At 34.0% G+C, this 16,298-nt stretch overlaps 1 protein-coding gene across 3 annotated transcripts; it reads right to left on the bottom strand.

Moving 5' to 3' along the window:
* Window positions 1–98: 98 nt before the first annotated feature.
* LOC109109954 (mothers against decapentaplegic homolog 4) lies at window positions 99–14,380 on the bottom strand. 3 transcript variants are annotated; one of them, XM_042765694.1, is made up of 12 exons: window positions 14,128–14,380; window positions 12,526–12,863; window positions 12,277–12,451; window positions 12,165–12,194; window positions 10,582–10,791; window positions 9,008–9,133; window positions 8,761–8,868; window positions 5,915–5,965; window positions 5,658–5,841; window positions 5,414–5,582; window positions 2,458–2,596; window positions 99–1,106 (listed from the first exon to the last, which is right to left on the bottom strand). In XM_042765694.1, exons 2-12 carry the CDS (start codon window positions 12,763–12,765, stop codon window positions 895–897), a joined length of 1,644 nt encoding a protein of 547 aa, XP_042621628.1. In that variant the 5' UTR covers window positions 12,766–12,863; window positions 14,128–14,380; the 3' UTR covers window positions 99–894. The 3 variants fall into 3 exon arrangements, with proteins under 3 accessions (XP_042621628.1, XP_042621629.1, XP_042621630.1); XM_042765695.1 differs by having other exon boundaries at window positions 5,658–5,835; XM_042765696.1 differs by lacking the exon at window positions 9,008–9,133.
* Between the last annotated feature and the right edge of the window lie 1,918 nt (window positions 14,381–16,298).

The raw sequence follows: 16,298 nt of genomic DNA, 5'->3' as shown, positions 1-16,298 counted from the left end.
ATGAAGAAACTAACTCATCCTGATCTCAGATGAACTGAGGATGAGCACACTTTCATGTTTGGTTGAACTATTCCTATAAAGTCAAATTAGTTTTTCTGTAAAAGAGCTGCATTTTTATTCACAGGCTGCAAAGAAGAGAAACTGAAAGATGGAAAGAAAAAGAAACATACATAAAGTCCTAAAACAAATACATGGCTAAAAGAAAATAAAAAGCATTCAGCATTCACTGGTTGTTATTGGTTGTGCATGAATGAGTTAATGCATCTTGCTATGATGGATAACAGAACGCAGTCAGAAACTAGCAAAAAAAAGAAAAATAAGTCAAGCTAATTAGCTGCTAGTGAGAAGCTCAAAAGAAACGCACATCTTCTCATACAACCGTGAGTCCAAACCTCTTTAACCCAGACACTGCAACTCAAGAGAAAGGAAATGATGTCACATGATACTTCCAGACCACTGCGTTCGGCCGGAGAGAGACCGGTCTGCATTAAGAGATGATGACCAAAACAAAGTAGAAAAGAAAAAAAAAAGAGTGAAATTAGACCGTCTGATTGAAACGGACACAATGGGAGACTCTAGTGAAGCAACAGCATGAAGCAAACGTCTAAGAACAAATTCATTTACACAGCTCAAATGAATCCCAGCATGCACCTCTGCAGAGCTGGCAAACACACATCAGCTTCATGCAAACACTTCTGAAGCTTTAGATGATCGGTTCGGTTACTACAACACTGGGTCCTGTGCACGTCAAGATCTGAATGTTAGAAGAACATAAGCAACACGGGCAGAAACAAAAGAAGCAAATGAAATAAACGCAGCCGTGACGTTGACCCCTGAACCCTGTTGGTGTCTCTGCAGCGCTCGCACAGTTCGGCGGTCCTGGTGTGTCGGGTCTCAGTCCAGCGGCGTGGGGTCAGCGATGGGCATGGTGTGCAGAACCTCGTCCAGCAGCTGCAGCGCGCGGTGCAGGTGGATCTCGATCCAGCAGGGCGTCTCCTTGATGCTCTGTCGGGGGTAATCAGGACCCCAGCCCTTGACGAAGCTCATGCGCAGGATGCAGAGCCGGCGGAGGTCATCCACACCGATCCCAGCCGCCGCAGACAAACCTACACGAGCGAATGACATCGAGTGAATCTGTGATAACACCTGACCACATGATGCACTTCACACCTAAACAGATTCAGAACTACGGAAGCTTGTTTCTGCCGTGCAATGAAAAAATGCAAAGGTAGCCGCGGATTTTTAAACTGCACAATTATTCGTTTTTCCTTACAATCGCGAGAGAGAAAGTCAGAATTGTAAGATTGAGAATTCTAAGAAAAAAAAAGTAAAAAACTCAAAATAAAAACATTTATGAAAAAAAAATATAAAGAAAAAATATTAAATATAAAAAAAAAAACTAAATAAAAAAAAAATTAATACTAATAAAATTATAATAAAAAATAATAATAAAATAAAACTAGAAATATTACTAATTGCAAGATATGAACTCATTCTGAGAAAAATTAACATTGCAAGACTGTAGGATTATCAATTTGGGATATAAAATAAGATTAAAAAAAAAAACTAATTTTCACATGCATAACTTGCAATTGCTAAATATAAACTTGCAATTCTGAGGAAAAATGTCAGAACTGAGAGAGGTATATTCACAATTTAACAAAAAAAAACAACAGATTTTTAAGATAAAAAGTTGCAAGTAACTTTTTTTTTAATTTTGTCAGAAAAAAAGAAATATTACAAATTGCAAGATATGAACTCATTATTCTGAGAAAAATTAACATTGCAAGATGTAAACTAAGAGTTCTGGGGGGGGAAACAGATTTTCACATGCATAACTTGCAATTGCTAAATATAAACTTAAAACAGATTTTCACATGCATAACTTGCAATTGCTAAATATAAACTTGCAATTCTGAGAAAAATAAAGTCAGTAAATTGTGAGATGAAAAACTCTCGACTGCAAAAAAAAAAAAAAAAACTGAATTCCATTCAAAGTCTCAATTATCTTTATTTAGTTTATTCCGTTGCAGAAACAAGCTTCCACACATAATACTACTGCAGCAGAAATCAATCCGGAAAACTCTGATATAACAACAGAACCACGCTTGTTTAGGAAGAGACTTTGTTTTAAAACAACACCGATGTCTGTGCTATTAAAATCTGCCATTTAAACTGCCTCTATTGTGGATTTTTTTTTAAAGGACCTTTCATGCAGTGTGTAATGTGAATGCAAACAGTCTGCAAAGTTGTAAAGCTAAAAGTGCGTCTCTCAGAGTCGAAACGAGTCGTTTGTAATTCAAATCCCATTTCTGCGAATCCAAAGATGAAAGCAAAAACACCATCAAAACTATGAATAAAAACTCCTGGGATCTGCACAAATCATATGAATCATGCGTGTGCAGGTATGAGACGATATGATCGACTTTATGACAAAGTAAAGGTAGGAGCACTTACTGATAGCAGGAGCGATTCCTCCCACGGATCCGGGGCCCGGGATGTTTCCGGCCACCGCTGCTGCTTGAGCGGCCGCCGCTGCTTGTGCCGTCGCCGCCTGCTGCTGCATCTGTCTGTGACACTGACGCAGATCAAACACCTGCAGGACAGGACACCAGCTCAGGTCAAGCTCCTGAGATCAGCATCGACCGAGAGACAAGACAAGACCGCTTGACCAACGAACAGTCCCCGCTCAGTCCTGTGCACCCACAATCTAAAATGTGCACCGATTACAAATGTGACGCTGGAGCACAAAACCAGTCTTAAGGGTTAATTTCTCGAAACTGAGGTTTCTACATCATGTGAAAGCTGAATAAATAATCTCTCCATTGATGTATGGTTTGTTAGGAGGACAATATTTGTCTGAGATACAACTATTTGAAAATCTGGAATCTGAGGGAGCAAAAAAATCTAAATATTGAGAAAATCATCTTTAAAGTTGTTCAAATGAAGTTCTTAGCAATGCATATTACTAATCAAAAATTAAGTTTTGATTTATATACAGTAGTAAATTTACAAAATATCTTCATGGAACATGATCTTTACTTAATATCCTAATTTTTGGCATAAAAGAAAAATGGATAATTTTGACCCATACAATTTAATTATCAATAAAACAAAAAATAAAAACCAAAAACATAATACTTCTTGATTTCAAAATAAATAAAAAAATACATAACTTGAAGCACATTTTTGATTTTCAAATATTTTGGAGTAAATACTTGTTTTATGTATCTTGCATTGCATATCAGGAAATATACAGTGAGGTTCAAAAGCCTGGGCTCCAGTAAAAAAAAAAAAAAAAAAAAAAAAAATCCACCTTCTGTATATCACAAAAATTATTTTAAAAGATGAGTGAATTATCTTTTTTATATTTTAAAAAAAGTATATTTTTAGGCCATTTATTATTACCAACTAACAGGCTGCATATTTATTATTGATAATTAACAGAAGTTTAAGTCCTATGTAGTGTTTTTGATTATATTTAGTTTTTTTTTTTTATTGATTACAGTGATTAGTTTCTTCTATTTCAGTTAGTATTGTTTTGGTTGTCTAACCTACTCGGTTTATTGATCTTGGATCCACAAATAATTAAAATGAGGGCCGTTCTTCAGCACTGGTCCAACTAAAAAACACATTTAATAAGCATTTAATTATTCAAATCTTAGATGTTTACTAAGATCCTTCTCTTCTCTGTTGAAACCTACACTAATATTAAAAATGTTAGCAAGCTTAATATATATAAAATTATCATTTATTGGGTACTTTCATTTGGGAGGTAGCTGTCCCGAACCCTAACCCACTAAATTTAGAAACATGGGATGTTTAGTCAAAAATAGAGTATACTGAATTATCAAGTAAGATGTTATGATAGTTTTTGGTTGAATGTATATTCAAACTAAAGAATCCTTAACTTTGATCAACTTTATGCCTTTTACAAAGAAAGATCGGATTCAAAATGCAACAAATCTCATAAATTACACATGAAATATTATTAAAAATGTAATTGTTATTGATTTACCTCTGAATTCTTTTTTTTATAAAATAGCAAAAATATATATTTACAATTTAGATGCAAGCAAAAACTAAATATGTCAATATAACCCTTCTAATTAAATCATTACAACATTACTTTATTTAATAAATAAATTTGAAAAAACAAAAAATATTCCAAAACTTTCTGAAAATACAATATGAGAATTAACTGTGCATTTACTAGAAATGTGTACCTTGGATATTATACAATTTGCATACATATAATTTTTTTTGGAATAAGACCAAAAATAAAAAAATCAAATTTAACTGAAATAAGACCAATCCTCTAAAAAAGCCCATATATATATATATACATACAGTAAAGGTCAAAAGTTTAGAAAAATTATTATTTTTAATGTTTTTGAAAGAAGTCTCTTCTGCTCATCAAGCCTGCATTTATTTGATCAAAAATACAGAAAAAACAGTAATATTGTGATATATTATTACAATTTAAAATAATTATTTTTTAAATTTATTATACTTTAAATTATCATTTATTTCTGTGATGCAAAGCTGAATTTTTAGGATCATTATCACATGATCCTTTAGAAATCATTCTAATATGATGATTCATTATCAAAGTTGGAAACAGTTCTGCTGCTTAATATTTTTTCAGAACATGTGATACTTTTTTAGGATACTTTGATGAATAAAAAGTAAAAAAAAAGAAAAAAAAGAAGCTATGTTTTAAAAATATAAATATTTTATAATAACAATATACACTACTGGTCAGTAATTTGGGGTCAGTATTTTTTTTTTCGTTCTTTTTTTTAAATAAAATCAATACTTTAATTCAGCAAGGATGTGTTAAATTGATAAAAAGTGATAGTAAAGAAAATATATTACTAGAATATATATTATTAGAATTTTTTTTTTATTTTGAATAAATGCAGTTCTTTTTAAGCTTTTATTCATCAAATATATTAGACAGTAGAACTGTTTCCAACACTCATAATAAATCAGAATATTAGAATGATTTCTAAATGATCATGTGATAGACTGGATGTTACATGTGACACTGAAGGCTGGAGTAATGATGCTGAAAATTCAGCTTAGCATCACAGGAATAAATTATTTTTTTAAAGTACATTCAAATAGAAAACTGTTATTTTAAGTTGTAATAATATTTCACAATATTACTGTTTTTTTCTGTATTTTTGATCAAATAAATGCAGGCTTGATGAGCAGAAGAAACTTCTTTCAAAACATTAAAAATAGTAATGTTTCCAAACTTTTGGTCTGTACTGTATATATATTTTTTTTTTTCTCCCCAATATATTCCGATATTTCTGATATATTTTTTATTTCCGATGACTTCAGAGAATTTCAGAATCGATGCAGAATTATCTCTGGATTGGTGATGCATCCCTCTCGTTCTGACCTTGATGTATGCGCTGGGGTAGATCTTGTGCACAGCGTCTCCAGGAGCTCGACCGGCTTCACGGTCCAAGTAGTAGCTCTGGACGAAGACGGCGTGATCGCTCAGACAGCGAACCCAAACGTCCCCCTCGCCTTTACACTCCAGCTGGACGCCCTTCCCGATGTGCAGTCTGAAAACAGACCACAACACACCAGATCAAGCCGAGAAACCATCAGTATCATCAGGACCTCGGTGTCAGCTGTACCTCGCTCTCTCGATGGCCTCCGTTCTGTGGACGTTGCTGAGCTGGCCGAGGCAGAAGCGATCTCCTCCGGAGGGGTCCACATACCCGTCCACGGTCACGATGGGACAGGACGAGGGAACTTTGAAGGTCTCGCCCACTTGAACGTCCATCTCGAAGTAAGCGATGGAGCACCAGTACTCTGGAGCTGCCCGAGAGCAGGAGACCATAAGACATCCGCACACGAGCGAGACGAGATCGTAACAGAATCAAACTCTTACCAGGGTGGTTGGATATCGGAGGCTGGAACGCGATTTCATTGTGAACAGGCCCTGAAGATGAAAATAACACAGACTGAGTCCATCCCGCACAAATCACATTAATACTGTACGACCAAACCATATAAATCTCAGATCGTTTTACTCTGTTAACAGGCTGTGGCACACGTTCAGCTACAAAGCAACTGAAAGTACTTCAGCTTAAATAATCAAGACGTGCTTTATTCAATATAAACATGGGTCAAAGATGTTAAGCTGTCCGCGTCAAAAATTAACAAAAGTGATTTTATGTCCATAGAAAGCACATTAACCCCTTAACTGTCACCCCCATTTTTTAAAATAGGCATTAAAGAGCACTATCCAAACTTAAGTTGTTGTATTTTATGAACACTTTGGAATATAGACCTAAGGTTGGTCTCTTTTTAATGTAGAAAATTAGCTTAGAAATTAAATTGCCTTAGATTTTCGCAAAAGTGGGAAAATCTGAAAAAAAAAAAAGAATTTTGTCAAAAAATTAAAGTATCAAAAAGTTATAGAAGTTAAATGTACTGTAAATAAAATGCGCTATATTAATTTTTATTTTATTTATTATAAATATTTTACATAACAGGTTTTACTCTAAAATCGGTATAAAATTAAAGCCTTGTCTAAATAAGTTATGTTCCAAATTTGAAGTTGATATAAAAAAAAATGAGGTTCCTGTGAGATTGTATTTAGGGCGTCATACCACAAACAGCCACTGGGAGCCACCAAAACTCCTTTGAATTTTGTTTAATGAATTGTTCCCTAGATTTGTCTGTCAATTTTACTTCAGTACTCAAAAGAACCACCAAATATGGAATCCTGAGACTCAGACCTTTCCAATGATATGTTTGTTGCCAAGATTATAACAAGTTTTGATTGTAAAAGACCGTAATGCATTTTGTAATATGACACTTGACTCCGCCCCCACTAGGGGGGAGGAGACCCACCATAAGATTTTAAAGTACCATTTCCATGGTAACGCAATGTCCGATTTCAAAATGGTTTTCACAGGATGAATCTTGGGCTTCTAAGCTTTCAAATGATATATCATTTATGATGATTACTAAAAGATTTTATAGAGAAAAAGGACAACAAAAAAAAGAGCGCCAAGCATCCCACAGGTGGGACGGTGAAGTGTCTACATTTAAAGTTTCAAATTAGTTTTGGGAAAATAAAATGTCAAAATTTGGTTGAAATAATGTTACATTGTCATTCAGTGTAACGATGTTTATGTAAAAATTCAAACATGCTTATTCTGACATGTACTTATTAAAATATATAAAAGAATAAGGGAGCATATTAAATTTGTTTGTTTTAAATTCTTGCTGACAAATAGGCAAAATTTTACGGATTAGTGGCAAATTAAAAAAAAAAGTAAACTAACAACTAATTAGTATTTGGGGTGAAAGTAATTAGTTTTTTAATGTGTCATAAATTGATTTTTGTTGTAAATATGCCTGACGATGTTGTTACACTGAATGAGATTTTAGTGGGTCTCTTCTGTAAATCAGAAGAAATATATATTTATTTTTTGCTCAGAAAAACAAAAATACAATTACATGAAACATTTTTTTGGAAAAACATTAACAGTTTAAAGCGCTATTGTTTTTATGCTTAAACCCTTTTTCATCTTTGACCTACATGTATTTTTTTTTTGTACTGTACTGTTGATGATCATAAGTGTTTATGTTATCCCTTACTGTAAAAACTCCAGACAACTGTTACAGCAAAAATTCATTTTAAAGTTTACTTCATTATATTACAAATAAATCCTAATCTAATCATGACAAACTCCTAAATAGATATTTAACCACTGTTTTTTGTTAAAAAAATTATGTAGGAAAAAAACAGATTAATTTATGACGAGAGTGTACCTTTAAAAATCTACATCATAACAGGAGTTCTGACCTTTGTTCTTCGTTGCCTTTTATCACACTTTAGAAATCATCAGAAATTATACATCAATTGAAAACTTAAAAATTAATCTTTTGAAAACCATTTTAAAATCAGACATTGCATTATCATGAAAATGGTACATCAATATCATGTTACAAAATGTTTTCATTCATGAATTATAAAAATTTAAGTTTTGATCGTGCACTTTTACGTCTATGTTCAGGGGTTAAAAAAAAAGATTATGTGCCAGTAATAGACAGTTAAGGGGTTAAAAATATATATATTGTGCCAATATATAGTAAAAATATATATATATATATGTAAGACATGATAATGTTCTTGGCCTCCTTTCTGTGATGGGTGGTGATTATTCTATTATTTTTATGTCTTCAAATTCTGCTTTAATTAAACTCTTCCCCCGTTTATTATTTTTTGGACTGCATTTAAATTAAATTTTATAAATAAAAAAAACATGTATAATTAATTGAAATCATGAAACTTGTACTATTTAACTAATAAATTTGTTAAAAGTAAAAAAAAAAAAAAAAAAAAAAAAAAAAACATTTTTAGAGCCTTATGAAATACTTTTTTTCTCTTCAAATTCAGTTTTATTTTTTACCAAATTCTGTGTTTTCCATTTTAATTTTCCTGGATTCAATTGTAATGGTTAAAATAATTGAATTTAAATAATCACAAATCATGTGTATTGAATTGAATTCGTAAAAACAACTTTTTAAAACTTTTTCTGCATTTTATTTCACAATAATAGGGCCCTAACAAATTTTTTTAGTGCTTTTTTGTTTGTTTGTGTTTAAATTTTTCCTAATATAGTCACTCTGCTTGTGTCTAACGATGCATTTTCTCATTTATAAGATCCAGAAGAGCTCTAGCCTGGAGCTCAGTGTAGTTCTGTCTGAGGTGAGACTCACAGAAGTGTGCTGGGTGGGCCATGGGCGGATGATGCTGCAGATGGCCGTTCTCACGGTGAGGCACAGTGGGGGGGAAGTTACTGTTCCTCGTCCAGCTGGAGCTGGCGTCTGTGGACAGAAGAGCAGAGAGCGCACGTCTGACTCCGCACATCAGATTAACTCATGCTCTGAATACTGAATGCAGGAGATGCTGAAAAGCTTTCGGACTCTAGGAGGAGCTGCTGGGTGAGGTACACTGAGGGCTTACTGTGATGGTACGTGGAGGGCTGGCCGGGGGGGAAGCCATTCTGCTGTGAGCCCTGCCCCGTCCCAGAGGCAATCTGCAGCAGACCATCGCTGCTGTGGCTTCCTGAGAGAACGCTATTGGGCTGAGCTGGGGAGAGAGAGGGCGGCATGCACACATCAACACACACACAAACCATGAAACACCAGGACTGAGCGCAAGCGTGCATCGCTGTACCAGCCATTTACATCAGGTTTAACTGCATGCACACGACAGGTAAACAAGCCAGCTGTGTGAACACTAGGACTGAATTAAAGAAGATTTGTCATTCTGATGAACCGAGATCTTTTAGTCTGTGCTGTTTTCTGTTGATGCATGAACAAAACTTACTCCTACCATCAAATATTTGCATTAAGCTTTGTGCTTTTTTTTTTTTTAACTTTTGATATGAAAGACAAACAAGAAACAAAATACAAACAATAAAAGTGGTTCTGTCGCTCTTTAATGTGAATTAATGAAATATTTAAAACGAATTAATGAAATGTGCAATTTTCAATTTTATATACAATTTTACATTTAATCAAAATACATCTGATATATGTGTCTCTGCAGCACAGAAGCAGTCTTAAGTCTCTGGGGGATTTTTGTAGCAATAGCCAAAAATACATTGCATGGATGAAAATTATAGATTTTTCTTTTATGCCAAAAATCATTAGGATATTAAGTAAAGATCATGTTCCATGAAGATATTTTGTAAATTTCCTACCGTAAATATATCAAAACGTAATTTTTGATTAGTAATATGCATTGATAAGAACTTCATTTGAACAACTTTAAAGATGATTTTCTCAATATTTAGATTTTTTTGCTCCCTCAGATTCCAGACTTTCAAATAGTTGTGTCTCAGACAAATATTGTCCTCCTAACAAACCATACATCAATGGAGAGATGATTTATTCAGCTTTCAGATGATGTAGGAATGACTGGTTTTGTGCTCCAGGGTCACATATAGCATTAAAAAGCTGATATAAAAACTGAAACTGCCTTGTCTGCAATAAACATTATATACAAAAATTATAGTATTGATTAATTTGAATGCATTATATGAACTGAATATTAAATAAACTTTGTATTTAGTGTCAGTTTTTGTCTGAACAAAAACTTTATTGCTAGCTTTCTGTGTTTCAGTAAAAAATTAATTACGGTGCATCACTAATAATATTTGTTTTTTGCTGGAAATTCGATGCATTTACGTTTTATACCTTACAACAGCTGAAGTGTAGTTTCTGAAGCAACGAGAAGGTCATGAGTTTGATTCCCAGGGAATGCATGAACTGATCAAATGTATACCTTCAATGCAGTGGAAATGCATAGAAATACATTTGCATATGGATTTGCACATTTACAGGAAGCTGCTCTAGTTTCCGTGTCGTTCTGGTGTGTAAATAACATAATGGTACAAACGCAACAGCTGAAGCTCTACGACGGTCACAGCGTAAACACCAATCAAGAATACGACGCCTCCACGAACGAGAAAGCTTTTCAGCATGGCCTGTGTGTTTAAGGATATGAGGGAGGGACTGTGATGCATGTCGTACTTGTGGATCCCACTGCGATGCTGGAGAAGGCGGAGGTGGAGGCCGAGCTGCTGCCCTCTGCTGGCGGGAGCATGGAGGGCGTGTTGAAGGGCTCCGGGGCCACCGCTCGAGAGGGAGGGTGTTGAATCGTCTGCATGTGTCCCTCAGTGCCAGACAGAGACTGCTGGCCTTCATAATCATACTCATCCTTCACCATCAGACCCGACGGACCTGAAACAATCACATGGACTTACACTTTAAAGCACGCCAAAATGAAACCGCATCTAAAAAAACTGGGGTTTTTTTATGTATTCACGTTAACACAGTTATGTCTTAAATGAACATAAACAGTTGGGTATATATCAGATATTAGAATATCAGATGTGTGTCTGTAAACTGGATCCGTGCAAAAACAAAAAACAAATAACACTGGGTCTTAAAGTGACAGCAGCCTAATAAATCTGCTGCATACACACATGTATATATGTATAGTATTTATATATACATTTTTTGTGTATATACAGTGCTTAGTAAGGTTGTAAAATAAGGTTTAAACCTCAGCAGCCCTAAACTAACAGTATTGGAGATTACCAAAATAATTTTTTATGTTTCTGTAATGGTTAATCCACCACTATGTGTAAGCTCTTAAGTCACAGTAGGGATACTAATGCTAAAATATAATTGTTGTTATCCATGAATTTTCAAATTTACTGTTTTATTTAATTTATTTATTCAGATGCCCAATTACAGTTAATAAATACAGTATGTGCTTAATTTTATTAAAGTGAACATAAATATTTTAGGAATGTGTCAAAAACAGTTTAAAACTAAAAATTGCATTGTCTTTTATTAGGCAAATAACAAATTGAAACAACCAACTATTCTTTATTCACACATAATAATAAAAAAATAATAATATTTTGCATGGCCTCCTTTAACGGCTTGCATTCTTGCTGCTGTTTTTATTTACTTTTCCACAGTCTCTGTTGTTACTGACTGTAATTACGCATCTTAATAAATGATAAAAAAAAAATGATAAAGTGCTTAACTATTTTTTCTGCCTTTCTTGTAAAACAGTCAATTAGAAAATTCATAGATAACAACAATTATTATATAATACAGTTTTACAAGTCAACATGAAATCAAAATCAGACCCATATGGGTTTATATACATAATAAGTATTATACACAAAACACTAATATATATATATATTTATTAATTATTGGGTCTTAAAGTGACAGCAGCAGCCTAATACATCTGCTGCTGTCTGTGTCCTTAAAGGGACATTTCACCCAAAAATAAAAATTCTGTCATCATTTACTCTCCCTCATGTTGTTCCAAACCCGTACGCATGTCTTTATAGATATTTATAGATACAGTTGCTGGTCCCCATTGACTCCCATAGTATGGAAAAAACCTACTATGAAGTCAATAGTGACCGTCACCTGTCTGGTTACCAACATTCTTCAAAACATCTTTTTTAAAGTTCCACACAAGAAAGAACAACACGAGGGCATTTTAGGGTGAATTATCCCTTTTAATTTGGATTAATCTCGACAAAAACACCCAGAAACCAATTCTTTTTCAACAGAATATCACTCACCAGATCCTGACAGTGTGAGTCCTGATAAGTCTGGAAGAAAACACAGGATAGTTGACTTAAACCGAGGCCATCACGAACAAGCGTTACGCTATTAAACAGACATCAGACGGACCTATTCCTGGAGACACGACTCTCTCGTAATGGTAAGGGTTCACACACACGCTGTCACACTTCAGGTCAAAGGCAAACTGGCAGTACTTGACGTGTTTCAACTCGTTCTTATGAAGGTCCGGCCATCGCCATAACCGTGCGTAGATGACATGTGGGAATCCTTTACGACCAGCCACCTAAAGGCAGAAGAGAGTTTCAGGAACACACACACACACACACACACGAGAGCGTGGAAGCAGTCCTGGCGCACCTGCAGACGGCCGTCTAGTGTTCTCTGTATGGTCACACACTTGCTGGGATGAGCGCCGTTGGTGGTGATGGCGGTGATGAGCGAATCCAGCTCGTCTTTCTTCTCCTTCAGTTTCTTCACCAGACTCTCGATGGCCCGCTTGGCGAACGTCTCGCTCTCGCCGCCCTGTCTGTGACACATCAGACTGTGCACGATGCTCAGACAGGCGTCGTTACTGGTGGGGGTGTTCGTGATGGACATCCTGCGCTGGTTATGGGCCTCAGAGAGGCTCCCGTGTGCCGCTTCAAACTCGTTTCAGGAATACACTGCCGCCGGTGAAGGGTCCATCCAAACGTCCCCTGCGGAAGGATCGAGATCGATGATCATTCTGAACATATTTACAATTAGCTGACAGACACAGATATAGACGGAAGCCTTGTGGCTTTTCATCTCAAAATTCTGCCTTTTTTTCTTGCAATTCAGAGTTTGCATCCCAGAATTATTTTCTCAGAATTGTGAGATATAAAGTCCAATTCTGAAAAATAAAAGTCAATTCACACATTTTCTTACAAGTGTATATCACACAATTCCAACTTTATAACTTAGACACACACACATTGCAAGTTTATATCCGATAAAATTCTGAGAAAAATAATAAAAAAATAAATTCTACTATTTATATATATATATATATATATATATATATATATATATATATATATATATAATAGTATATATATGCATTATAGTATATACTAATACAATATAAAATAAATATATGTAAAATATATATATATATATTTTTTTTAACATATTTTATATTATATTTAGTATTACTATATAATGAGTATATATATATATATATATATATATAATACTATATAAAAATACACATTACATACAAATACCACATTACATGACCATTGCTGTTCAAAAGTTTGGGAATTATTAAAAATTTTCATGTTATTTAAGAAGTTTCTTCTGCTCATCAAGGCTGCATTTATTTGATCAAAAATACAGAAAAGAAAACCGTAAAATTGTGAAATATTATTGCAATGTAAGATAACTGTTTAATGAGCTGAAGAGACTTCATTAAAAAGTAATAAAAATCTTATTGATCCCAAACCTTTGAACAGCAATGTATATAAATACTATAAAATAAAATAGTAATAATGTCAGGATATCAATTTCATATCAGGATACTGGTTTTACTAAAGCTAAATGTGCTTGTTCAAAGTAAACACATACCTGAAGTTGTTTAAAGCAAATATAAGCACCTAAAATAAATCTTACAGTGACCTGATCAATACTCTGACCGCGCAAACACGGTGTTTACTGAGAGTTTAATCAAAAAAATTTAAAAAAACCAAGATCTACCCTTCACACACTTTACTTCACACGAGCTGTGGAGTCTTACACAGGTGCAGAAGTGTCGAGAACTCGTGAATGTGGTGACAGTGATGAGTATAAAAGAGCCGAACAGAATGTAAACAACGTGAGATCTGCGGGTTAGCATAACATGCTACATGCTAACACACGAGCGGCGGTTATTTCAGACCGAAACTTATGACGGAGACAAACAAAACACATTTAAATACGAAAGCGGGTATTAAAATGACATACCTGCTATCTCTCCTGTGAATGAATCTGTCTTTATCTGTGCAGTTTTGGTGTGAATCTTGTTAGCGGCTAACGCGCTAAGCAGTCTTCAGCCGGAGTAACGCGATATCTAACGATTTAAAGCGACAGCAGATGTCCAGAGATCTTCATTTGAGCGAGAACTCTGTTAGACGTGATTTGTATCAACAGGAGGGCAAAAACAGTCACTGCGAGCAGCGCAATCAAACAATGTAGTCGCGATGGTCTCACACCCTGCTGCGCAATATGGCGAGCCGCGCATGCGCACTGCGCCTCTAAACACACCGCGCGGACTGCGTGTACAGCTGGCATTTCTGCTAACATTTGGCACTTATACTGTCATGTATAAACACCCAATTAATTCTGTGGATTTATTATATGCTACTATATATTATAGTTCTCTCCTGTGACCTTTCTTTCTGTTTTAAAGATTTTTTTTGTTTGGATTGTTTGACTACTCAGAAGAGAATATAAGGAAATGTCACTTAATTAATTTGTGTTTCCTGCCAGGTAAATTTAACATACATAAACAAATCTAAAGTTCTGTTATTCCTGCAGTGAAAACTGCATCTCTATATTCATCCAATGCGTCCTCTTAAGGTGTAAACTTATAAAAATGTTATACCTGTACTCTGAATCGAGCACTTCGAAACAGTAGTGAATCATATTTCAACGCATTCAAATCATATATATACTGTATATCCATATAAATATATATATATATATATATATATATATATATATATATATATATATATATATATATATATTTAAACCAAATCTTTTTTATTTATTAATCAAATATCTTTGAATATCATTCATTATTTATTGCTTTAAATTAGATTTTTTTTTAAGTAATTAAATTTTTATTTAAATTTAGTTAGAATGTGTAGTTTACTTTGCAAAACAAATTAAGTTTAACAATAAGGTGATAAATATAACTCAAATTAATAATTTAAAATTTGGCATTTTTTTCTTTCAATTATTATTTTGGTCAAAAGTTGTTGTTTTTTTTAATGAATGAATTATGTATTAATTTTTATTTTATTTCTTACAATCAGTGCATTTTAATAATATATTATTTATTTGTTTAGATTACATTTGATTTATTTTAATTATTTTTAGAATTATAATGAAAATTTATAATAGGGTAAAGCTCAGGCTACACCTCCTGCAGTTAATATTTATAACTATAGCCTGCTGTGTGTGTTTTTCCGAGCGGTGCTGAGGAATGATTTCTCGTGGTCTTGTGTGTGTGTGTACTGTATATCAGTTCTGTTGTGTATGGCTCCCGATATGCCTCTGTATCTCCACTGCTAAAGGTCTTTACACTGAAACACTTAGTGCCCCAGATAAGACGTCCAGTTTAAACAGATACCGGTGCGATTTTATTGACACATGAGAGAACGGTTGCTTAAGTGAGCATCTGCAGGATTATTCACATTACACACACTCATGAAGAATAAATACATTTCATGTCAGATTTAACACTGCAAGGAAATAAAGCAGAAAAATGGAAAATGTACTGTAATTTTGTGCCAGGATGCTATCTTTTGAGCTCATGGACATTTTCTTGAACCATACACTCGTTCTTTGTCAGTTCTAGGAGGGTTGCCAGATCCCAGGAGAAAAAACAAACAAACAAACAAACAAACAAAAAACGGTTGACAGCTTAATCTGTATTTTATCTTCTTTAGTTCCTTTTTTTATTTTGGTACTTTGAATTATTTTACTCTGCCTTTGGTTTTATTTTCCATCACTTTGCATGATAAATTGCTTAAAATATAAGCACAAGTCAAGTCATATTTAGGCTATTTATATCGCACTTTTCACATCGTTTCAAATTAGTTGCCCATTGCTCAAAGAAGTTTTTGCTTCAAAAGATGTATTGTCTGTGCACTTCCCCAATTCTTTTAACACAATGTAGATTGTACACATCTTCATAACAATAAATGAAAACTTTTTATATATATATATATATATATAAAGCCTAGAAAAGTCAACATACTCTTCGGTCCTTGGGTTGCCAGGTATTCATTCCAAGAATCAACACACATTAGTAAAATTATGTATTTACATTTTCTTTGTCTAAATATAAACTTTGTGGTGTCTGTGGTACATAAGTAGCCCAAAAAACAAAAGCAAAAAAATCTCTG

This window comes from Cyprinus carpio, chromosome A10, assembly GCF_018340385.1.
Source record: "Cyprinus carpio isolate SPL01 chromosome A10, ASM1834038v1, whole genome shotgun sequence".
Classification (NCBI taxonomy): domain Eukaryota; kingdom Metazoa; phylum Chordata; class Actinopteri; order Cypriniformes; family Cyprinidae; genus Cyprinus; species Cyprinus carpio.
This window is presented reverse-complemented; position numbering and strand designations above follow the sequence as displayed.

Coding starts and splice junctions, on each gene's coding strand:
- LOC109109954 (XM_042765694.1), bottom strand. CDS start 12,765: ATGTCCATCACGAACACCCCCACCAGTAACGACGCCTGTCTGAGCATC. Junction 12,452..12,525: donor CACTAGACGGCCGTCTGCAG/GTGCGCCAGGAC, acceptor TTCTGCCTTTAG/GTGGCTGGTCGTAAAGGATT. Junction 2,597..5,413: donor ACCCCAGCGCATACATCAAG/GTCAGAACGAGA, acceptor CCTGTCCTGCAG/GTGTTTGATCTGCGTCAGTG.